The sequence below is a fragment of the Amblyomma maculatum genome, chromosome 8 (genome assembly GCF_055883805.1).
Source record: "Amblyomma maculatum isolate TAMU_Amacu chromosome 8, ASM5588380v1, whole genome shotgun sequence".
Lineage (NCBI taxonomy): Eukaryota > Metazoa > Arthropoda > Arachnida > Ixodida > Ixodidae > Amblyomma > Amblyomma maculatum.
The window spans coordinates 34,106,146-34,130,243 of NC_139351.1; the positions used below are offsets into that span (position 1 = coordinate 34,106,146).

A 24,098-nucleotide genomic window follows, 5' to 3' on the forward strand; every position below is an offset into this window, starting at 1 on the left:
ATAATTTCAGAGATATCATTACTGAGTGCGCGGTAGAAGTAGGCGGTAGGATAGTTAGAGAGGATACCGGCAAGCTGTCTAAGGAGACGAAAGATTTGATTAAGAAACGCCAGAGTATGAAAGCTTCCAATCCAACAGACCAGATCGAATTGGCCGAGATATCAAAGCTAATCAATAAGCGCAAGGTGGCCGATATAAGGAAGTATAACATGGAGAAAATTGAACGGGGGAAGCCTTAAAGCGGTAAAGAAGAAATTGGGCATAGGCAAAAACCAGATGTATGCAATAAGGGACAAGGCGGGCAACGTCATCACTAATATGGAAAAGATAGTCAAAGTAGCCGAGGAGTTCTATACAGATCTCTACAGTAGCCAAAGTAGTCGGGACCGTAATGAGATTGGCGGTAGGGAAAAAGTCAGACGTTCCACCAGTGACGAAGGACGAGGTCAAGAAAGCACTAGAAACTATGAAAAGGGGGAAATCAGTTGGAGAGGATCTGATGACTACAGATTTGTTGAAGGACGGGGGGGATATCGTGCTAGAAAAACTGGCCACCCTGTATACGCAGTGCCTGGTGTCATCGACGGTACCGGAACCATGGAAGAATGCAAACATTATCCTCATTCCCAAGAAAGGGGACTCTAAGGATCTTAAAAATTACAGACCAATCAGCTTACTGTCTGTTACGTATAAGGTATTTACTAAGGTAATCGCTAATAGAATCAGGACAACCTTAGACTGCAATCAAGCAAAGGATCAAGCAGGGTTTCGGAAACGGTACTCTACTATCGATCATATCCATACCATCAATCAGGTGATAGAAAAATGCTCGGAATATAACCAGCCCTTATACATAGCATTCATTGATTACGAAAAAGCATTTGACTCCGTTGAAACCTCGGCGGTGATGCAGGCATTGCGAAATCAGGGGGTAGACGAGCCGTACGTGAAAGTGCTGGAAGATATATATAGTGGCTGCACAGCAACCATAGTTCTGCATAAAGAAAGTAACAAAATTCCCATAAACAAAAGGTGTTAGGCAAGGAGACACAATCTCCCCAGTACTATTCACAGCTTGTTTAGAGGAAGTATTCAGAGACTTGGAATGGGAGCAGTTAGGGATAAGGGTAGATGGAGAATACCCCAGCAATCTGCGATTTGCTGATGATATTGCCTTGCTAAGCAACTCGGGGCATGAACTGCAAATAATGATTGATGACCTAGACAGGAAAAGTAGAAAGGTAGGCTTGAAAATCAATATGCAGAAGACTAAGGTAATATTCAACAGCCTCGGGAAGGAACAGCAGTTTACATTAGGTAGCGAAATACTGGAAGTAGTAGGCGAATACGTCTACTTAGGACAGGTAGTAACCGCAGATCCGGACCACGAAAAGGAAATAACAAGAAGAATAAGATTGGGATGGAGCGCATTTGGCAAGCACTCGCAGATTATGACTAGCAGCTTACCGGTATCGCTCAAGAGGAAAGTATACAACAGTTGCATCTTGCCTGTACTCACCTATGGGGCTGAAACGTGGAGGCTAACCAAGAGAGTTCTACTTAAGTTGAGGACAACCCAGAGGGCTATGGAACGAAAAATGGTAGGGGTAACATTAAGAGATAGAAAGCGTGCAGAGTGGGTCAGAGAAATAACTCAAGTTACCGACATTCTAGTAGAAATTAAGAAGAAGAAATGGACATGGGCAGGACATGTAGTGCGAAGAGAGGATAACCGATGGTCGCTGAGGGTAACAAATTGGATTCCAAGGGAAGGAAAGCGTAGCAGGGGGCGGCAGAAAGTTAGGTGGGCGGATGAGATTAAGAAGTTCGCAGGGGTCAAGTGGATGCAGCTAGCACAGAACCGGGTTAAGTGGAGAAATATGGGAGAGGCCTTCGCCCTGCAGTGGGTATAATCAGGCTGATGATAATGATGATGATGATGATGATGAGAAGCCACCATGTGGCAAGAGCAAGGGTTAAAATTTCTGCTTGATAAGAAGGGCATTAAGGAATTATTAGAGATTCTACAGCTTGTTTAAAAGCTTTGCTTTTTTTAGGAATGAAATAAAAGGGGAAATATGAAGGACTTTTCTCCTAAAAGTAAGTTTGGTTGTAATGGAATGTGTTCATTAAAAACTTGTGGGAAGTGCTTTTGTCTTAATTCTGCCTAGTCTTGTACATGAGATTAAGGAGTGGTTTGTCCACAGAGTTCGGATGTAGGTACCGTCTTTGCCAAAAGTAACCAGGCTGCTCCGAAGGCTGGCGGAGCAAGCACGCAGCCGTGTGGCGGCGTTGCGCTTGCTGTGGCTTATCGGTGCTCGTCAGCTCCGAGGGTACAACCGCTGATGTAACTTTGCACCCTCACTCTCGCCCGTTGGATGATAAAAACTAGGCGCATATGATGCGCGGTTTGCGGTTTCACGCGTGCGAAGCCTGGTTGTGCCCAGCGAGGGCGCTCAGTACAGCGACGGGGGCTATTCGCCCTTCTCGGTAATTTTGCGAGCCTCAAAGAAAGATAAGGTGGCTTGAAAGGGTTCACAAGCTTTCCCATATCTTTGTACCAGAGTTACAACCCGTAATGTCGCACTACGCAAAGCACCTTGGAGCAAGCATATTGAAATTTCGAGGTGCATTATCATTCTTTAATGCACAGACGCATAAAACACGCAGGAAAGCGCAATACTGCTGGTGCGTTTCAGCAACGGATTGCAGGACACAAGCACGTATAATTATATAGCGAGAAACGCGACATAAAATCAGCTTCAGGGAAGTTGCCGAGAAGAGCGAATAGCCACGTAGCTATACTGAGCGCCCTCGCTGGGCACAACCAAGCTTCACACACGTGAAACCGCAGCCGGTACATCATGCGCGCCTAGTTTTTAACATCCAACTGGCGAGAGGGAGGGTGCGAAGTTACGTCAGCTGTTGTACTCTCGGAGCTGACGAGCACCGATAAGCCACAGCGAGCGCAACGCCGCCACATGGCCGCGCGCTTGCTCCGCTAGCCTTCGGAGCAGCCTGGTTACTTTTGGCAAAGACGGTACATCTTGTTTTATGAGAATGAAGTATGTTAAGGAGGTGCGCAATATGAAGATGACCTAAAACTACTTTGATGAAACTATCTTGGTGACTGCATTATTTCCATTCTACTGTCGCTGTTTTCAACAGACGTTTGTTATTTGTTTACTTACTTGTCCCCTGAATCCTGCCATATCTCTGTTTTATTTTTAGTTTTTTTGTAAAAAAAATTTTAACATTTTTATGTGGTACATTTATGTGGTACAAAAAAAAAAATAAATACGCACATCATATGTATGGGCAACCTTGCCAAATGGCCACATGGCTGTGGTTAGAGTATGGGTGTTTGCGAAAACGACTCCACAAAGTTTGGAGTCCGCAGTTAGATTCCTGCTCGAGTCTTTTCAGTGGCGTCGCTAGGGTCTCGCGCACCGGGTGCGGAGGCGCGGCACTCCAGACTTGCCATTCCACTGAGCAACAGCCATTCTGTGCCTTTCGGCATTTTGACATTGTGAGGTTTTTGACTGGGTCGAGGAGCGAGGAAGACAGGTGATAAATAAACAAGACTAAAGACTGCCGGAGAGATACTAGCTTTCAGCGGTCCTTGCTTGGGAAAGGAGAGTGAACTACACATACACAAAATAAGACAATGCGGTGGCGCGGCCAACGACGGGTGTCGTCTAACTCTTCCGCGCAGGGGTTTCCGATGGGTGACGGATTAATGCTGATGTTTCCAGGGTACACGCACGTACAAAGGCCCGGTCCGACGTTGAAATGGCGTGGAGTCTTTGGCATAAACTAAGGCATGTGTTTTCAAGCACTCCTCATAAGAGAATAATTTTCTACGAGAAGGTCACACTTTCCTGTCAGTGATCTCAGCGGCACCAAAGCGCGCCTTTTCGCGTCTTTACACAGTAGTTTATTTCTCTTCCCACTTCTTCCGCATCCCCCGCACCACCCTCGCGACGCCACTGAGTCTGAACATATATGAACATATATGAGCATATGCAAAGAATTACTACAAACGGCACTTAACGATAATGACACACAGGAATGCACAAAGAAACACGCTGTACTGATGTCTCTACATGCTCTGACCCCGCAACAAATCCACCCCAAAACCCTTAGCCGTAGTACACCTTTCTATCCCGTTTCTAACAGGGTTCATCTGCTTTTGCTTTTCTTCCATAAAGACTGAGCCAACGCCTTTGATCGAGCATAACCATGCCTGGCACCACTGACCGCGTTGTATCCGTCTAATGTTACCTTCAGCGTCCAACTGCCAAAGCGTGAAATATGCGGCTCACGGGCGGACTGACGCGCCTTCTGAAAAGAGGTCATCGCGTGGCCTTCGTGGCCACAGGTATGGAGGCTAAACCCTTGTGCGCGCACGCTCACCTGGATGCCACAACAACGCGAGCTTTCTGTAGGACAACTTCAGTTCTTCTGGTGTGACGCTCTTGGAAACACCGAGAACTTCGTAATGGCACTTCATGATGGCCGGCGCACGTATTGCGAAGGTAGAATAAATAAAAGCGTTGTTAGAGAAACAAATGTTGCGGCACACAAGCAAATCACCGCACAGAACAATTCATGATTTGGAGAAAAAGGACACTTCGTTGATTCTGAGAATCGGCAAGCACGTCCACCTCAGCACGAAACCACGATGCCATAAAACCTGCATAAAATCAACGTGGATTGTCTTGTATCAGCTTTGACTTGTAACAAAATTGGCTAGCCAACGTTATTCTTATTGTCTACTTGCTTTCACGCAAGCTCCCAAAATTTCGCACTAAGAAAGAAGTACTAGTTTAAGTAGACTTGCACAATGTTATTTTTTGGGGTAAGTCAATCACATTTCAGATTTGGCCCGCGATTGGCTGCGTACGCGGTCAGATCAAGTCTGACGGGATAGTCAGTTGGCAGCTGGCCATGGTTTTGGTACAGTGCCTAGAATGTACTGGCTAGTGTGACGAGCGCCCGCGCTTCCCTATGGGCGAGGATGGCGCTGTTTGCAATGAAAGCCAATCGTTAGCGGCAGAGGGCGCTGCTTGTCGGGAGGGTACCACCTGAGCAGACGACGCAGTTTTCTCGCTTCAGAATACGGCAATCGTGTTGTGCGTGCGTGTTAAACCTGCTTCTGCGCGTCTTTTGCTTTCACGAAGGTGCAGCAGTTTATTTACGGTGTAGGTGTTTGCTCATGCGAGTCGTTCCGCACTTCTACCTGCTCGGCGACGATTGCATCGGTTTTTTTTTTTTTTCGCGTTTTGTGCGCGCGTTCTGTGCTCGCCTGTATCCCTTCTTTTTTTACTGTGTCGCCAGTGGTGAAGCGCGGTTCCCGATTGTTGTTTCCCCAGTGCCTCTCACTAGACTGCAGAGAAAAATGCCAAAGAGAAAGCGGTGGTGCACAGAGAAGACTTGCATTTTTGGCAAACGGGGCTACCGCTAACAACCCAGACGGCCATAGACGTCCGACGGTCGACCGACGGACGTCCGTTTTCGGACCTTCGGACATCCGACGGAAGTCCGGTTATGTTCGATATACGTACAGCGGACGTCCGTCGGACTATCGTTTGTGGATCCGGATCGCGTCCCACGGACGTCCGACGGGCAGCCGGAGGCGGACATTCGGACGTTTCCCGGAACATGCTTGCAGGGCCCGCTATTAGTGTAAAAACTTGCCAATAACATTCGTGTAAAGCTCAGCAAGCATGTGCCATGGAAATTTCAGTCACATACTAGTGCTCAATGCCTTTGTCGTGAGAGTAAAGCAGACAATAGAATATGCAACAGGTTCAAGTTTCCTGTTGTCTGCTTTACTTTCACACACAAAGCACTGAACAGAAGTGTGCAATTAAAACTTCCATCAAAGAGGCACATATGCTAGCTGAGCTTTACACAAATGCACCATTCCTGAAAACATGCTAAGTGCATAGGCATACCAGCATGCAAGGTTGTAAAGCATTTTTTTTTGCTTTATTGCAAAAACTGCATGCATAAATAGTCTACACTAAAAAAAATATCGATGTTAAGGAATGGCATGGTAAAATGCAGGCCAACTGGAGTATTAAGAATCTACTTGAATAATTTTTTTTAATTATCCTTGGCCGTGACAGCTCTTCCCTTGGGGAGGTGGTGGAGGAAAAGGTATTTATTGAAACCTAATATTTCGGAATTAGCGAGGAGATGACCGAGTTCTCTGTGGGCGGCCTCCGCAGGCCGGGATTCCAGGAGCAGTTACTATCCTGTGCTTTTGCTCGATCAGCTGTTGCTGGTCTTTTAGGCCTAAGATGGAAAGAGCAGGTTGGGCTCCTCCTGCAATAGAAGGGAAAATGAAATTCAAGTTATCTGTGCTGAACTTTGATTACACATCTCCAAGGGCAACTGCCAGTTTCTCTCAATTGCTTTTTCCAGATGGCACTGTACGCATGCATCTCCATTCAGAACTGTCACATACTATATAGAAAGGTCATATAACTGCAGCAAAACCCATGCAGAATAACAAAAGATACAAACGTAGTTTGACCAGAACCTGGCATTCAGTATTTTAATGTTTTTATGTCGTCTTTTTGAACATGCCACTCTGACCAAACATGGCATGTTATGCTTGCTGCTATGCACCCTCAGCAATGCCCAAGACATGGAGTGCATATGCAGAGAAACTAAGCATAAAGGATGCTGTATATGAACATAAAGCACAGCCAGAGCATTGCAGTATTACACAGGTACGCATTGGCGGCAGAAACCTGCATTTTGAGCGGTTTAACAGGCAGATTTCTAAAGTCATTGTTCCTGCTCTGAAAAGAAGTGACCAATAATAACATCATTTAAAATTGTTACCTTTTTGTTCTGTAAACTGCACATTTCGCTGGTTTCCATGTACCCTCTACCGAAGACATTCCCTGGGCGTGTCGGGGGTATATCGACATCAACATCTAGGCTACAAGCGTCTAGAAAGCGTCTCCTTAGAGCAGCTGCGACGAAGTAACTTATCTGATAACATGCAAGCTGCTGCAGCAGAATAAAGATAGACATTTGACATGTGGCTAAAGCCCAATGTGGAAGCATAGCCCGCCGCAGTGATTGCGCAGTGTTCATGCTTCTACAAGAGTTAAAAGTAAAGCTATTTGTTTACCCACAGCGCTATATGTGACATTACAATAGCAAGGCTTAGCAAGGCACAAAACACAAAAAGCTGACAACCACGAGCTCTTGATGTATTACCGGCAGCATGCATGTTAGTTATTGAAATATGGTTGCATAATTCTGGCAACCAGCTGTGCATGTATGTCATGGATTTCTCAACTACGCACAACAAATTGCAAAAAAAGTAATGGTATTTATAAACGCAGCCAGCTGTTCACAAGAAACACTGTAGCTTTTTTATGGGGAAGGTAGTGGGCGCCAAAGAAACTGCCCCTGTAAAGGCGCCTAATTTGCCCCTATGTAATATCGGGGACAAGTGTGTGGACTACACAAACTGCAATCAAAGCACATAACTTTCACATCGACCAGGAAACTCTGACCATACTTGTCGATGTGAAAATTGAGCGTTAGTTCTTTCATGTGTGCAAGAGAAATAAGGTCACAATTCGTTTACATCGCGATTCTAGTCCAAAATCTCTAGACATACTGTCCAGAGACTTTCGCCCCCGCAGTATAAGCCACCGCTTGGGTAAGAGATTAGTAAAAGAAGTGTATAAAAGACATTAGTGCTGTTGGACAGCCATAGCTTTAAAATTGGTATTGACATTGGAGTACTGCCTTAAGGCGGGGCCTAGGGCATTACAAAAGCAAGAGTTAGTGTCCGCTGGTCCTCATTTGAACGAACAAAAAGAGGGGGGGGGGGGGAAGAAATCTACCTCAACTATATGTTTTGAGTGACACCAAGCCGCAGTTAGTATTAAAGATATCACACAGTTTTGTGGAAGATTTGGGAGCGCTTTGCTGCTTTCTTACAGGATTGGACAAAAGAGCTCACCATCTTCAGAAAGGCACGTTATATAGAAATGAAAATAGTGAATTTACTGCATCTGGCCACAACTTGCACACGGAGAGGAAGATGAACTGAAAATTTTATACATGAATGTACGTATTTACAACAGGTGAAACAATGACCATGATCTATGTCGAAGAGGAAAGAGATCAAAATCTAGCTCAGAACGAGTTCTCCAGGCCGCGGGGCCGTTTCATTAACTTCGGGACTCTGCCCACATTTCTCATCCCCAATGACAACGAACTCACACATGACTGGCTAACAAACATTTTGGCATGTCTTTCCACTTTCATAAGTTCTTCACCCTCTCCCTAATACAAGCAATGCAAAAGGGACAACAAATTCGTTTTACAACAAACGGAATTTAGAGAATGGACCTCGAAATGATTGGCTCACTAGGTCACATGCCAAACTCTCTCCCCTAGGAAAAAAAAAGAAAAACAAAATTAGAACCCATCAAAACGGTGTCCCACGTGCGCAACCATTGCCCAAAGCTTGCATCCTTGGCGGCTCCTTTTACAGGGCAATTATTGCAATTATTGGCGTCCGAGTCAGCACCATTGTGAACCACATCAGAAGAGCCAACCAACATCATCCAGCTCCGCATCATACCGTCACTGTTACACACTTGCCATTTTTCAACGCCGCCATCTCCCACCATTGTTGATATCCAGGGTTAGAATCCTCAACGAGACCCCACTCAGCGCGGCTGCACTGAATAATTGTCACTTTTATGGGCTCCCCAACAAGGAAGAGGGCCTTACACCCTTCAACCTGACAGTGTTTTTTCTTTGAACGTGTGGGGATTCACAATCCCCTTCCTCCATTATAACGCCCGCGCGTAATTAACACGCGTGATTACGCGCGCTGGCAGAGAGGTTGGCGGAGGAGAGGGCACGCTGGCCACCCCCCGCCGCCTCCCGGGACTGCGGCGACGCTGCCGCGGGCTTCCCTCTTTCCTGCCGGCGTAACCGGGAGACCTCCTCTCCCGTTCCGTGTCGAGGAGCGCGACTGCAGCAACTCGCTGGGTTCTTCGGCGAATGAGCGCGCACGCGCGCGGTTCATGATTTCCGCCGAGGAGACCACCGCCGTCACCGAGAATCGCACACTGACCGTAGGCACCGCAACGGGATGTGAGCGAGAAGCTGTGTCAGGTGAGCAGACACTTCCTCTCACCTACTTGACGCGCTTCCCTATTAGGTGGTTTTTATTTCACCCCCGTACGCGGCTTTCGCTCGCTACACGGTGGTTGTTCTTAATTGCTATTCTCTTGCCGTGTACTCGAGCAGTGCAATAAACTCTTGTTCGAGTACGCAACTCGGTGTTTGTCCCCTCTGGCCCGAACCCGCCGCAGTGGCGATTTCTCGCACCGCGGGTTGGGGGTCACAGCTCTGTCTGCTAGGGCTGGCACGTTGGGGCTAGAAGGCGACTCCTGCGTCTAGCCCCCCCGTGGCGCATTCTCTCTTCTCTACGAGAATGGTAACCCCCATATTATGGCGCCCAACGTGGGGCCAGAGGTGTGACAAATCGAGTGTCTGTGTGTGTACGACGCCACACATAGACTAGCCATGGCAGTGAGCAGGACTGACTTTTCAGTATCTTCTAATACTGCAGTGGTGATTGCACAACGGCAAGCAAGCAAAACCACCTTAACTGTTATTATTGCGAGAGATCAGGAGCTGACGCTAGCCACTGTGATCTTGTAATTTTCTGCGAGAGCAGGATGTCATACACGACTCCACCGCTCTGTAGCAGGGTGACGCGCGGATGCTGGTGTGATGGGCTTTCTCTCGTAGTGTTTTGACTTACCATGCTCTACGGGAGGACGGTCAACGTTGTAGCGTATGTACTTTTGCACGCGCACGTTGAAGGCATGAGAAGTGTTATTACTATCCTTTCTGTCGCGCCCGTTAGCCAGTTCGTCGCGATGGCTCGCAGCCTCAGAGAAGGGCCGGCCTACCCGGCTTCTCCGAGTTTAAGTGCTGACCGTTTTAATTCCATCAGTGCAGTGGGGAGCCTAGTCAGCCTTAAGGGAGCTTTATGAGGAAAGCGGTAGGATCCTGTTTTTTATTTTATTTTGTCGACCAGTGTTCGACGGGCTCTGGGAGCCGAGCGGCGCGGCCGCGGCGCACAAAGGGCACGCTGGTATTGCTGCCTGTGCGGGCGCTACACAGCTTGTATTGCTGTGAGCGCGTTGGATCCCTGCCGTCTGTACTCCTATAGCACCTTGCGCAATCCTTTCCCCACGCGAAGGATACACATGAGTCCTTCGAGGTCGGTCACGCCACGCTGAGACGAGCTATATCGCACATGTGCATCGCTGAGCATGCGAACGGCCCTAAGACTTTTCTTCAAGTTGTGTCATTTCGCTGCCTAGTGATGTGCATGATGGTGACGTTGTCGAACCGGTAAACTTGCGCTATAAGTTCGCAACAACGCCACGGTCGCTGCGTTGGGCACACGCCGATGCGCGACAGAGCTGCAAGCGAAGATGGCGGAGCTAGACTTTACACAAAGCGCACCGCAATTCGAGCCTCGCTGCGTGGCCTGAGGAGGACGCACTCCCCCACCAGCAGGCAGCTGCAGCGAGAGGCAAGGCTTGGGATCTCGAGCATCGCGCCTCGTTACGACTTGCGCCCACGGCAGACGTACTCTGACCAATGCGCAGGGAGTAATTTCTTGTGCTGAATATAGATGGGACGCTCTGTTAATATTCAGCGCATTTTGCTTCCAGAGCAAGCACGCGCTTTCTCTTGGAAAAGATCGAGTGGGGGTAGATTTAAAAACAAAAACAAAAATGTAACTAGGGAAAAGACAGCATTGCAGCCAGCAAGGAGGGGAGCCGGCGGAGGCCACGTCGACCGTTGCAGCATCGAGGAGCAGGCCGTCAAAGGAGTGGCGTTCCCGCACCCAGAGCCTGCTGTCACCGTCAGCCGGGCCAAGACGGACGGTTTCCGGTCGGCTACGGAGCGAGCCAGTCGGAGTTCTTGGAACGGGCCCCTGCGTCTAGCACGACGAAAGCTGCAGCAAAGAGCCCGCCTTGGCGCCGTTCGGTGCTCGCGGCCGTGACTTCACCAGCGGGAGCAGCTTGGCGCCCCGCTGCCCTCGCCACCGGCGGCATCAACGACGGAGGGAAAAGAGGCCGGCCGGGAGCGAGCGGACGACCCGCTGAGGGGGGCCTGCAGCATGCTACGCAACGCGAAGACGCAGTTCCTAACCATTCCCCCGCAGGCTGCCCTGGCTGACCGACGATGAATGCAGTAGCAGGCCTGCAGCCATCGACACTTCCAAGCCTGGCCGAGTGACGGTGAAGAAGCGGGACCTGCGGCCGCCGCACGTGTGCCCCCAGCTCCAAGGTCGTCTCCTGTGGTCGTCGGCCTTGCCTCCCCCTCCGACACCCGTGGCTGTGAGCTGTCTGCAACTTTTTGTATATTGGCACTTTTCTTTGGGTTTAAATGGTTTTCTTTTGGTTTAAAAGTTAAACGGCGTTTAGCCGGCCCCCTCGATATATCCCTCGGTGAACGTGACTACTTTTAGCCGTACGGCGGTTTTAAGGAGGGGGGGATGTGGGGATTCACAATCCCCTTCCTCCATTATAACGCCCGCGCGTAATTAACACGCGTGATTACGCGCGCTGGCAGAGAGGTTGGCGGAGGAGAGGGCACGCTGGCCACCCCCCGCCGCCTCCCGGGACTGCGGCGACGCTGCCGCGGGCTTCCCTCTTTCCTGCCGGCGTAACCGGGAGACCTCCTCTCCCGTTCCGTGTCGAGGAGCGCGACTGCAGCAACTCGCTGGGTTCTTCGGCGAATGAGCGCGCACGCGCGCGGTTCATGATTTCCGCCGAGGAGACCACCGCCGTCACCGAGAATCGCACACTGACCGTAGGCACCGCAACGGGATGTGAGCGAGAAGCTGTGTCAGGTGAGCAGACACTTCCTCTCACCTACTTGACGCGCTTCCCTATTAGGTGGTTTTTATTTCACCCCCGTACGCGGCTTTCGCTCGCTACACGGTGGTTGTTCTTAATTGCTATTCTCTTGCCGTGTACTCGAGCAGTGCAATAAACTCTTGTTCGAGTACGCAACTCGGTGTTTGTCCCCTCTGGCCCGAACCCGCCGCAGTGGCGATTTCTCGCACCGCGGGTTGGGGGTCACAGCTCTGTCTGCTAGGGCTGGCACGTTGGGGCTAGAAGGCGACTCCTGCGTCTAGCCCCCCCGTGGCGCATTCTCTCTTCTCTACGAGAATGGTAACCCCCATAAACGATAAGCAGTTCTTCCAAAAGAGGTGCTCGTTTCAAAGCTGTGCTGCCTCCGGGTGATGGGTCCAGCCAGCGTACTAAGGACCCCTTAGTACGCTAGTACGCTTAGTACTAAGGACCCCTTAGTTGTATACTGTTCGTAAAGCTCCTTAAATAAAAATGAGCCCCCTACATGACACAGCAACGAGAACAAACTGCCTGTCCCCGCGTCTTCGAGTGCGACAGCAAAGTCCTCGGAAGAGGGGACTTCTTTCCCTCTCTGCCTACGTTTCCGTTAAGCACTGTAGCTGCTATAGCTGCCTCTCTGTGCGCGTCTCTCCGCCTCCTGTCCGAGGGCAAGTGGGAGACGGCCGCAGCTGGCCATTGAACAGGTGACCCAAAAAGAGCAGACTAATAATGGTGCCTAGCATACCCACCGATCCCTTACAGAAATCATTAAAGAAATGAAAGCAACACATCCCAGACGGCCACTGACGTCCGACGGACAACCGAACTCGGCCGCAACTCGGCGGCCGATTTCGGACGTCCGCCGGAATTCCGGCGTACGTACGAAAGCGGATGGTCGAATCCGTTCGCCCAGCGGACAGCCGCCGTACGTCCGCCACTGGATTTGCTTTTACACAGCTATGATATAGTTTGTAGTCGTCGAGCTCGTCTGAACTGCGTATAAATCAGTAATGCCGTCAAGTCTGCATTATATGATACCAGAGCGAATCGATGCGATAGAAAGCGTTTCCATTAAACAGATTTTTTTTATTTTCCGCATGTTTCACCGTTGAATTCTTCCATCAAAAATTTTTGATGAAAAGTTAAATGACCATTAAACATTTTTCTATCGTGATGCTTCGGTGAAATTTTAATCAGTGGCTGAATAGACGCAGCAAGCAGCAAGCTCAAAAAGAACGAAACCGAACCTATCTTCAAAAAAATCTGAAATGAGCCAATCCAATCCACCTGACAAGTTAGTCATGGAAGATGGCTTCACGTTTCCGTGTTCTGCATTTTCTGCGCAGTTACAAATACCTACGGCTGTAATGCACTGCTAGCATTGTTTTTGCTGTGGCTTGGTGCGGCTGGCACACTTTGTTCACCCGCCGATTCCAAAGTAAGTATTTCAACGAACTTTTGTTTCTTTAGTGGAACTTTTCGATGCACCGATGGTGCTGAGCTTTTGGGTAAGGAAACAGCTCTGTACAGCAGCCGAACGGTCGAGTGTTTTAGGCGAGACTGACAGGATGGCTCCGCGCCGACTAACTAAAGTGCAGCCTCAAGTCTGAGGGCGATCTTTCTCGGCATTACTGGACGCTGCGCCAGTAAGCCGCGCAACTTCTCTGTCTCTGATAAAGGAGTGCCTGCCCGAGCTTTAAAGGAGTTAATTTGTTAACCATGCGCAACGTGCTGAGTTGTAAAAACTATACGAGAAAACTTATGCACTCGAGCCTATCGTGCGACATGCCTACACTTGTGAAAACGTCGCGAGGTTTTTATTTCATTTTTTAATGGACAGCCGCTGATCTTTCTCTCTTGAGCTTTACGGCAACTACAGTTTCTAGAAGGAACGGCTGTAGCTACTAAATAACTAAAGGTTTAATACTCTCCTTCAGCTTTGACAAACCAGGACAGCACCTTGCGCATTCTAAAACAGCGCAAAAGAACAGGGACGAGAGAACGAAACGTACTACAACACGAGTGCTTTCTCAAAACGTATAACACGTTTCGTTCTCTCGTCCCTGTTCTTTTGCGCTGTTTTAGAATGTATACATACCAACTCGCCCAGGCTTCTATTTTGGCACCTTGCGCATGTTGGTTATGCTTGTGGGACCGAACCGCGCAGAACAACCGGACAAGGAGATGAGAGAAAAAAAAAAAAAGTCAGCACTTGCCTTTTTCTTGACCCGTTGTTCTGCGCTGTTCTGGCACGAATTTGACATACCGCCGCCGCGATACAGTTGGGCTGTGAGCTCTGGTGCCTGCAACGCCTTCTTTTACGCAAAACAGGTATACTGGGAGGCCATGCAAGCCGCGGGCTCAAAAAAAAAAAAAAAAAGAAAAAAAAAAAAAAAACGAGCTGAGCAAAAGTGAGATGAAAACAAAATTGCTGTTGCTTTGTCCTTATAGATATTCAAAGGCTCCTAAGAACTTCACTGCATTATTGACAGCGAGATAATGCCACAGCTACACTAGAGCCATGCAGCACCTTATAGTGCATGATACTGAGCTTATGTCTTGCACTGAAAGCTCTTACCATGTTCTTAGATTATCATATTAAAGTAGCTTTAAACCCATGCTTGTTAATGCAGTGATAGCCATAAATTGAATCTAGGGCATCATGCTCACATACAAGGCTTCTGATAACCGCCGGTCACATGATGTGGGCTATAGCAGAAACCTGTACCTGGTCATCTTACAAACATTTGTGCAATTGATGCTTTTAATGTGTTGTAAAAGTTTGTGTTCTGTTTCTGTATGGGAATTCTTTCCTTATTGAAGGCTAACATTTGGCTTGCTACAGCAAAACCTGTACCTAGTCATCCTAAAAACAGCACCGCAGTTGGTGCTTTTAGTGTGTTGTAAAAATATTTGTGTTCTGCTTCTGTATGGCAATGCTTTTCTCGTTGAAGACTAGCATAAGGCTTCCAAAAATTTTTCAGATGCCATTTGCTGTAGCCGATTTCATAGGCCAACAGGAAGCAGCACTTTGAGCATGGAAAACTGTCATCCACGGGGGAAAAACAGCAACATCCCTTTGCATTCTCATTTCTTTGGTATGGCTAAAAGTGAGTATTGTATCATTATCTATATTATTAATATTGAATCATGATTGTCAGTGTTGAAGTTGTTTGAGCGTGATGATTTTAAACACACAGGACATCCCTTCGACAGGTTTTAGCTTGTTTACATGTAGGATGTAGAACTGGTTTCAACAAACTTTATGCAGCAAATTCTTTTTACATTGTCCACCATGTTACTTTTTGTCATTGTCCATTGAAGTAAATAACCATTATTTTACGTTTACACAGTCGTCCACTCCTAGCTTGAATGGGAAGGTGTGGCATGCAGTTTGCAAAATAGCAATGCATCCGTCACAGCCATGCATCAAGGATAAGTGGCTTGTGCGTAGAGGGACCAGTCGCTCCAGCTTCACGTCATCTGCCTCTTTGCTCCGGTGTGCAGACGTGCATTGAGGCAAAGTGGTTTATGTGTAGAAAAACCAGGAGCTTCTTTGTCACATCTGGCTGTTTGTTACGGTGTGCAGATGCGCATCGAGGCAAAATGGCTGATGTGTAGAGGGACAAGGAGCTGCTGCTTAACGTCCTTCGCCTCTTTACTACAGTGCACAACCGTGCATTGATGCTAAGTGGCTTGTGCATGGAGGGCACAGGAGCTGCAGCTTCACGTCAGCCTCTTCGCTCAGGTACGCAGGTGCGTATTGAGGCAAAATGGCTTATGCATAGAGGGACCAGGAGCTGCTGTGTGGCGTAGTCTGTATATTTGCTATAGTGCGTATCGAAGTACAGTGGGGGGGGCTCATGTGTAAAGGTACCATGAGCTGCTGCGTCATGTCGTCTGCCTCTTTACTATGGTGCGCAGGCATGCATCAAGGCAAAGTGGCTTATGCGTAGAAGGACCAGGAGCTGTTGCTTCACATCTGCTATGATGCGCAGCTGCGTATTGTGGGTGGTGGTGGAAAACATTTCCATCAGATACAAATACAGGAGGTTACGCACTAGCTGACCCTGGGGGGGCCTGTCCTGACAAAAACAAGGGGTCCCTAGTTTGGAACCCCAGTGGCGGTAGAGGGACTAGAGGCTGGTACTTCACGCTGTCTGCCTCTTCGCTACGGTGTGCGGCTGCGATGGATGCAGTGGCATCTCGAAAAGTGCATGCCACGCACTCGCATGTTCAGCCTAAGAGTGGGCGACTGTGTACCTGCTATAGCTTTGTTATTCATAGAATAAAGCTAGGCCAAGTTGGATAAATTATAGCTCACCTCATATGTGGTCAGCAAAGAAAAGCCACTCCAGATAATCTGGTGCATTTACTGCCATAGGATTGTTATTCATATACATGCTACTGACAAGTCAGATTCTTCACCATCAGAAATGCCAGAAAAACAACCAAGGGTGCGTCTGTAATAGTCTAGATTGCTCTTTCTCTGCAGACTTGAGTCAGATGTGTGTTCCATTGCTGTGGGTGGGGCAGGTGTGAATCTGATTTTAAGCTTGCAACAAGTATGTTATTGTAGTTTAAAGGCAAAACGGTACTAATAATCGTAGCCCCCCGTGGCCTTTATCCCCTTTTAATAGTGTTGCCAGACACTGAGTTATTAGTTTACTCTGCACTGTTTCTGTCTAGTTAATGTGCAGAGATGTACAATATATTTATATAATACTTGTAGTTGTCGACTTTGCACTTAGAAACATTGTAGCGTTATCTGATGTGTTGCTTTCATTCTTTTAATGATTTCTGTAAGGGATCGGTGGGTATGCTAGGCATCATTATTACAGTCTACTCTTTTTGGGTCACTTGGTCAATGCCCAGCTGCGGCCGTCTCCCACTTGCCCTCGGGCAGGAGGCAGGGAGATGCGCACAGAGAGGCAGCTACAGTAGCTACAGTGCTTAATGGAAACGTAGGCAGAGATGGAAAGAAGTCCCTTCTTCTGAGGACTTTGCTGTCGCACTCGAAGACGCGGGGACAGGCAGTTCTCGTTGCTGCGTCATGTAGGGGGCTCATTTTTATTTAAGGAGCTTTACGAACAGTATACACCAACTAAGGGGTCCTTAGTACGCTGACTGGACCCATCACCCGGAGGCAGCACAACTTTGAAACGCGCACCTCTTTTGGAAGAACTGCTTATCGTTCAAAGAAAAAACACTCAATTTGAAGGGTGTAAGGCCCTCTTCCTTGTTGGGGAGCCCACAAAAGTGACAATTATTCAGTGCAGGCGCGCTGAGGGGGGTCTCGTTGAGGATTCCAACCCTGGATGTCAACAATGGTGGGAGATGGCGGCGTTGAGAAAGGGCAAGTGTGTAACAGTGACGGTATGATGCGGAGCGGGAGGATGTGGGTTGGCTCTTCTGATGTGGTCCGCAATGGTGCTGACTCGGACGCCAATAATTGCAATAATTGCCCTGTAAAAAGAGCCGCCAAGGATGCAAGCTTTGGGCAATGGTTGCGCACGTGGAACACCGTTTTAATGGGTTCTAATTTTTTTTTTCTTTTTTTTTTTCCTAGGGGAGAGAGTTTGGCATGTGACCTAGTGAGCCAATCATTTCGAGGTCCATTCTCTAAATTCCGTTTGTTGTCAAACGAATTTGTTGTCCTTTTTGCATTGCTTGTATTAGGGAGAGGGTGAAGAACCTTATGTAAGTGGAAAGACATGCCAAAATGTTTGTTAGCCAGTCATGTGTGAGTTCGTTGTCATTGGGGATGAGAAGTCTGGGCGGAGTCCCGAAGTTAATGAAACGGCCCCGCGGCCTGTAGAACTCGTTCTGAGCTTGATTTGGATCTCATTCCTCTTCAGCATAGATCATGGTCATTGTTTCACCTGTTGTAAATACGTACATTCATGTATAAAATTTTCAGTTCATCTTCCTCTCCGTGTGCAAGTTGTTGTGGCCAGATGCAGTAAATTCACTATTTTCATTTCTATATAACATGCCTTTCTGAAGATGGTGAGCTCTTTTGTCCAATCCTGTAAGAAAGCAGCAAAGCACTCCCAAATCTTTCACAAAACTGTGTGATATCTTTAATGCTAACTGCGGCTTGGTGTCACTCAAAACATGTAGTTGAGGTAGATTTCTTCCCCACCCCCCCTCTTTTTGTTCGTTCAAATGAGGACCAGCGGACACTAACTCTTGCTTTTGTAATGCCCTAGGCCCCGCCTTAAAGGGCAGCTGCATCACTTTTTAGAAAAAAAGAGTTCGGAATACAGATATATTGTTTACGACCCCCTGAACACGAATACAACGTTAAATTTAGCCATAAGTGACCGCAAACTACTTTTTAATCAGAAAAACGTGCACCAACGCCGTGGAGCGTTTTGAAAGTGGCGCTCTTGCCTCTGATTGGTCAAGCGCGCCGTGACGTCAATGACGGCGTGCCATTGAGTGGTAGCGGCGGTCCGAGCGATTGTACATGCACGCACATGCTTTTCTGTGGATGTATGCCACTAAACATGCAACGATCACGCTGCTCAGGGGAATATGATATTGAGCCATACTTGTTCGAACCAGCGGCGGCTTCGGAACAAGGTGACACTGGCGGCAGCGGCGACATGATGAGCGAGGAGACAGCGCTAACCATTTCCCGCATGGGAAATTCACACTGGTACGCATCGCTGCGCTGCACTGCTGTATGCGACTGTGATCCGCTCTCAATTGAACATATCTGCGTTACTCGTGCCCTAAATCTCCTGCCTGACTCGAACGAAGCAGTGTCACATCAATGCGCTTGATGTGCCGATTGTAAACAAATGAACTCATCCAGACGAGCCGTCACCCCAGTTTTGTTGCGTGAATTTAGTCATTTATATGTCAGCAAGAGCAGCCAAAGTCATGCTCTCAGCTCCCGCAACCTCGAGTACGCATACATTTTATTCTGGCGGGATTTAGCAAATTAACGCGGGAGCGCGGTATCGACGAGAAGCCAGGCCGCTGCCTTGCCTTGCTGCGCGCGCGTAATCCCATTTAGAGCTCCGGTAAAAATACCGAAACGCTAGGACAGCTATCGGCAGTCACGCGCTGCCATGTCGCGAGTTTAGCGCACTTCATTTAGCTGCGCTTAACATCGCGACTTCGACCACAGACATCAAGCTGCCCCGATTTCTTTTCTTAATTGGGATAGTTGTTGAAATGAGTCTGACAGTGGGTAGCTCAAAAGAAAGATGAACACAGAAGGCAGGGGGACGAGACACACACTAGACTTGCGACTGAATTTTACTCCTGAAAGAACGAGTTTATACGCATTTTTTTTATCTTTATCCAGGTGCAACCAAGGAAGATAAAAAAATGCATAAACGCATCCTCTTCGGAGTAAAATTCAGTTGCAAGTCTAGCGTGTGTCCTTGTTCTACTGACAGAGATATATAACGCGCCCCAGTCCGACGCGCGCGGCTAGCGCGGTCGTTCGCGTTCTCCCGGTTCAAGTTACGAAGCACGGCGTGCACTTCGTGCACTGGGTGCGGCGTTGAGGTTCCTGGCTATGCATGAGCGCGTGGAGAAGGTATGGCACTCCTCACATTCCACTAATTGCCCACTCCCTCCTCTTTTAAAAAAAAAAAGAAAAAAAAAAAAAACGTTCTACTCTCTGACATTACTTCTCACAGTTTTGCAGCCGCGTCAGCGTGCGCCAATGCTGAATCGTTTTACTTTCACCTGTGCCTTCATCTGCCCAGACACCCCTCTGCCCCACAGAACAAAAACGTAAACAGAACAGAAGAGCAATATGATGTATTGGGCCTCTTACTTCGAGTTTTCTTCTTTTTGCGAAAGCAGCTCTTGGCGGCGGAGAGGTGCTCTTGTGTGCGAAGACAGAAGGCACAGCACCGATTTTCAATCGCGCAGATTTGATCGGTATCCCAAAAGATCGCATCAACGACAAGCTTTGGTGATAGTCACTGTCGCGAAAATGATCTGAGCAGATCACCGACAATTTTGTAAGCTTGAAATCCTTCCTTTTGATCGCGGCAACCCACTGCGCCGATAGCTTGCGTTCCTTTGGGAATTTATGAAACGCGACATCCTCACATCCTCTCGGCCGCCAGTGTTCGTGCAACCATAGGCTGCGCAGAACCACGGCATGGTCGTTCTTTTCGTGAAGAATGGTGCAAGATGCACTGAAAAAGCTTGCGGTAACGTTCGCAAGAAGAAAACAAGCGCGAGACAAGAAAACGGTTGCACTGCGTAGCCTACAAGCGACAGGTGATGCACGGCCTGCTCGGGCAATAGAAGCGGAAGAGAGGTAGACGCCGTCCTTGACGTCACTACCGCCTGTCGTACTCCTGTCGTCTGCTACTGACATCCCCCCCTCCAGCGCTGTGCACTGCGGAGAAGCCTGAACGCGGTAGCAACTTTAATCGATGATTACGTCATTATTTCAAAAGCTAAAGCCAAAATATTTCGTATACTTAACATACAAACCCTGGAGATTCGACCCTCTGAAACGCATCAAATTCTAAAACCGGTGCAGCTTCCCTTTAAGGCAGTACTCCAATGTCAATACCATTTTTATAGCTAGGCTGTCCAGCAGCACTAATGTCTTTTATACACTTCTTTTACTAATCTCTTACCCAAGTGGTGGCTTATACTGCGGGGGCGAAAGTCTCTGGACAGTATGTCTGGAGATTTTGGACTAGAATCGTGATGTAAACGAATTGTGACCTTATTTCTCTTGCACACATGAAAGAACTAACGTTCAACTTTCACATTGACAAGTGTGGTCCGAGTTTCCTGGTCGATGTGAAAGTTATGTGCTTTGATAGCAGTTTGTGTAGTCCACGCACTTTTGTCCCCGATATTACATAGGGGCAAATTAGGCGCCTTTACAGGGGCAGTTTCTTTGGCGCCCACTACCTTCCCCATAAAAAAGCTAGTGTTTCTTGTGAACAGCTGGCTGCATATATAAAGACCATTATTTTTTTTTGTAATTTGTTGTGCGTAGTTGAGAAATCCATGACATACATGCACAGCTGGTTGCCAGAATTATGCAACCATATTTCAGTAACTAACATCCATGCTGCATGCTGCCGGTAATACATCAGGAGCTTGTGGTTGTCAGCTTTTTGTGTTTTGTGTAACTATAAGCCTTGCTATTGTAATGTCACATATTGCGATGTGGGTAAACAAATAACTTTACTTTTACTTTTAACTCTTGTAGAAGCATGAACACTGCGCAATCACTGCAGAGGGCTATGCTTCCACATTGGGCTTTAGCCACATGTCAAATGTCTGTCTTTATTCTGCTGCAGCAGCTTGCATGTTATCAGATAAGTTACTTCGTCGCAGCTGCTCTAAGGAGACGCTTTCTAGACGCTTGTAGCCTAGATGTTGATGTCGATATACCCCTGACACGCCCAGGGAATGTCTTCGGTAGAGGGTACATGGAAACCAGCGAAATGTGCAGTTTACAGAACAAAAAGGTAACAATTTTAAATGATGTTATTATTGATCACTTCTTTTCAAAGCAGGAACAATGACTTTAGAAATCCACCTGTTAAACCGCTCAAAATGCAGGTTTCTGCCGCCAATGCGTACCTGTGTAATACTGCAATGCTCTGGCTGTGCTTTATGTTCATATACAGCATCCTTTATGCTTAGTTTCTCTGCATGTGCACTCCATGTCTTGGGCATTGCTGAGGGCGCATAGCAGCAAGCATAACATGCTATGTTTGGTCAGAGTGGCATGTTCAAAGAGACGACATAAAAACATTAAAATACTGAATGCCAGGTTCTGGTCAAACTACATTTGTATCTTTTGTTATTCTGCATGGGTTTTGCTGCAGTTATATGACCTTTCTATATAGTATGTGACAGTTCTGAATGGAGATGCATGCGTACAGTGCCATCTGGAAAAAGCAATTGAGAGAAACTGGCAGTTGCCCTTGGAGATGTGTAATCAAAGTTCAGCACAGATAACTTGAATTTCATTTTCCCTTCTATTGCAGGAGGAGCCCAACCTGCTCTTTCCATCTTAAGCCTGAAAGGCCAGCAACAGCTGATCGAGCAAATGCACAGGATAGTAACTGCTCCTGGAATCCCGGCCTGCGGAGGCCGCCCACAGAGAACTCGATCATCTCCTCGCTAATTCCGAAATATTAGGTTTCAATGAATACCTTTTCCTCCACCACCTCCCCAAGGGAAGAGCTGTCACGGCCAAGGATAATTAAAAAAAATTATTCAAGTAGATTCTTAATACTCCAGTTGGCCTGCATTTTACCGTGCCATTCCTTAACATCGATATTTTTTTAGTGTAGACTATTTATGCATGCAGTTTTTGCAATAAAGCCAAAAAAAATGCTTTTTTACAACCTCGCATTCTGGTATGCCTATGCACTTCGCATGTTTTCAGGAATGGTGCATTTGTGTAAAGCTCAGCTAGCATATGTGCCTCTGATGGAAGTTTTAATTGCACACTGCTGTTCAGTGCTTTGTGTGTGAAAGTAAAGCAGACAACAGGAAACTTGAACCTGTTGCATATTCTATTGTCTGCTTTAGTCTCACGACAAAGGCATTGAGCACTAGTATGTGACTGAAATTTCCATGGCACATGCTTGCTGAGCTTTACACGAATGTTATTGGTAAGTTTTTACACCAATAGTGGGCCCTGCAGGCAAGTTCCGGGAAACGTCCGAATGTCCGCCTCCGGCTGCCCGTCGGACGTCCGTGGGACGCGATCCGGATCCACGAACGATAGTCCGACGGACGTCCGCTGTACGTATATCGAACATAACCGGACTTCCGTCGGATGTCCGAAGGTCCGAAAACGGACGTCCGTCGGTCGACCGTCGGACGTCTATGGCCGTCTGGGATCAGATAACGCTACAATGTTTCTAAGTGCAAAGTCGACAACTCCAAGTCATATAAATATATGTACATCTCCGCACATTAACTAGACAGAAACAGTGCAGAGTAAACTAATAATTCCATGTATAGCAACACTATTAAAAGGGGATAAAGGCCACGGGGGGCTACGATTATTAGTACCGTTTTGCCTTTAAACTACAATAACATACTTGTTGCAAGCTTAAAATCAAAGATTCACACCTGTCCCACCCACAGCAATGGAACACACATCGGACTCAAGTCTGCAAAGAAAGAGCAAGCTAGACTATTACAGACGCACCCTTGGTTATTTTTCTGGCATTTCTGAGGGTGAAGAATCTGACTTGTCAGTAGCATGTATATGAATAAGAATCCTATGACAGTAAATGCATCAGATTTTCTGGAGTGGCTTTTCTTTGCTGACCACATATGAGGTGAGCTATAATTTATCCAACTTGGCCTAGGTTTATTCTATGAATAACAAAGCTATAGCAGGTACACAGTCGTCCACTCAGGCTGAACATGCGAGTGCGTGGCATGCACTTTTTGAGATGCCACTGCATCCATCGCAGCTGCACACCGTAGCGAAGAGGCAGACAGCGTGAAGTACCAGCCTCTAGTCCCTCTACCACCACTGGGGTCCCAAACTAGGGACCCCTTGTTTTTGTCAGGACAGGCCCCCCCAGGGTCAGCTAGTGAGTAACCTCCTGTATTTGTATCTGATGGCAATGTTTTCCACCACCACCCACAATACGCAGCTGAGCATCATAGCAGATGTGAAGCAACAGCTCCTGGTCCTTCTATGCATAAGCCACTATGACTTGATGCATGCCTGCGCACCATAGTAAAGAAGCAGACGACATGAAGCAGCAGCTCATGGTACCTTTACACATGAGCCCCCCCATTGTACTTCGATACGCACCATAGCAAATATACAGACTACGCCACACAGCAGCTCCTGGTCCCTCTATGCATAAGCCATTTTGCCTCAATACGCACCTGCGTACCTCAGTGAAGAGGCAGACGTAAAGCTGCAGCTCCTGGGCCCTCCATGCACAAGCCACTTAGCATCAATGCACGGCTGTGCACTGTAGTAAAGAGGCTAAGGACGTTAAGCAGCAGCTCCTGGTCCCTCTACACATCAGCCATTTTGCCTCGATGCGCATCTGCACACCGTAACAAACAGCCAGATGTGACAAAGAAGCTCCTGGTTTCTCTACACATAAACCACTTTGCCTCAATGCACGTCTGCACACCGGAGCAAAGAGGCAGATGACGTGAAGC

General features: G+C 47.7%; 1 protein-coding gene and 1 long non-coding RNA gene across 2 annotated transcripts in view; one reads left to right on the forward strand and one right to left on the reverse strand.

The window, feature by feature from the left end:
* LOC146180872 (dnaJ homolog subfamily C member 21) overlaps positions 1 to 4,733 on the reverse strand; it is a 68,372-nt gene extending 63,639 nt beyond the window's left edge. Inside the window, exon 1 of the mRNA XM_084576197.1 lies at positions 4,417 to 4,733. Coding sequence (XP_084432323.1) covers positions 4,417 to 4,513 — 97 coding nt within the window. The 5' untranslated portion in view covers positions 4,514 to 4,733. The remainder of the gene's footprint in view (positions 1 to 4,416) is intronic.
* An 8,483-nt stretch (positions 4,734 to 13,216) lies between these two features.
* LOC146180873 (uncharacterized) lies at positions 13,217 to 22,432 on the forward strand. The gene is made up of 3 exons (XR_014700126.1): positions 13,217 to 13,377; positions 14,924 to 15,049; positions 21,938 to 22,432. It is a non-coding gene; the product is annotated as an uncharacterized LOC146180873 (long non-coding RNA).
* The last annotated feature ends 1,666 nt before the right edge of the window (positions 22,433 to 24,098 follow it).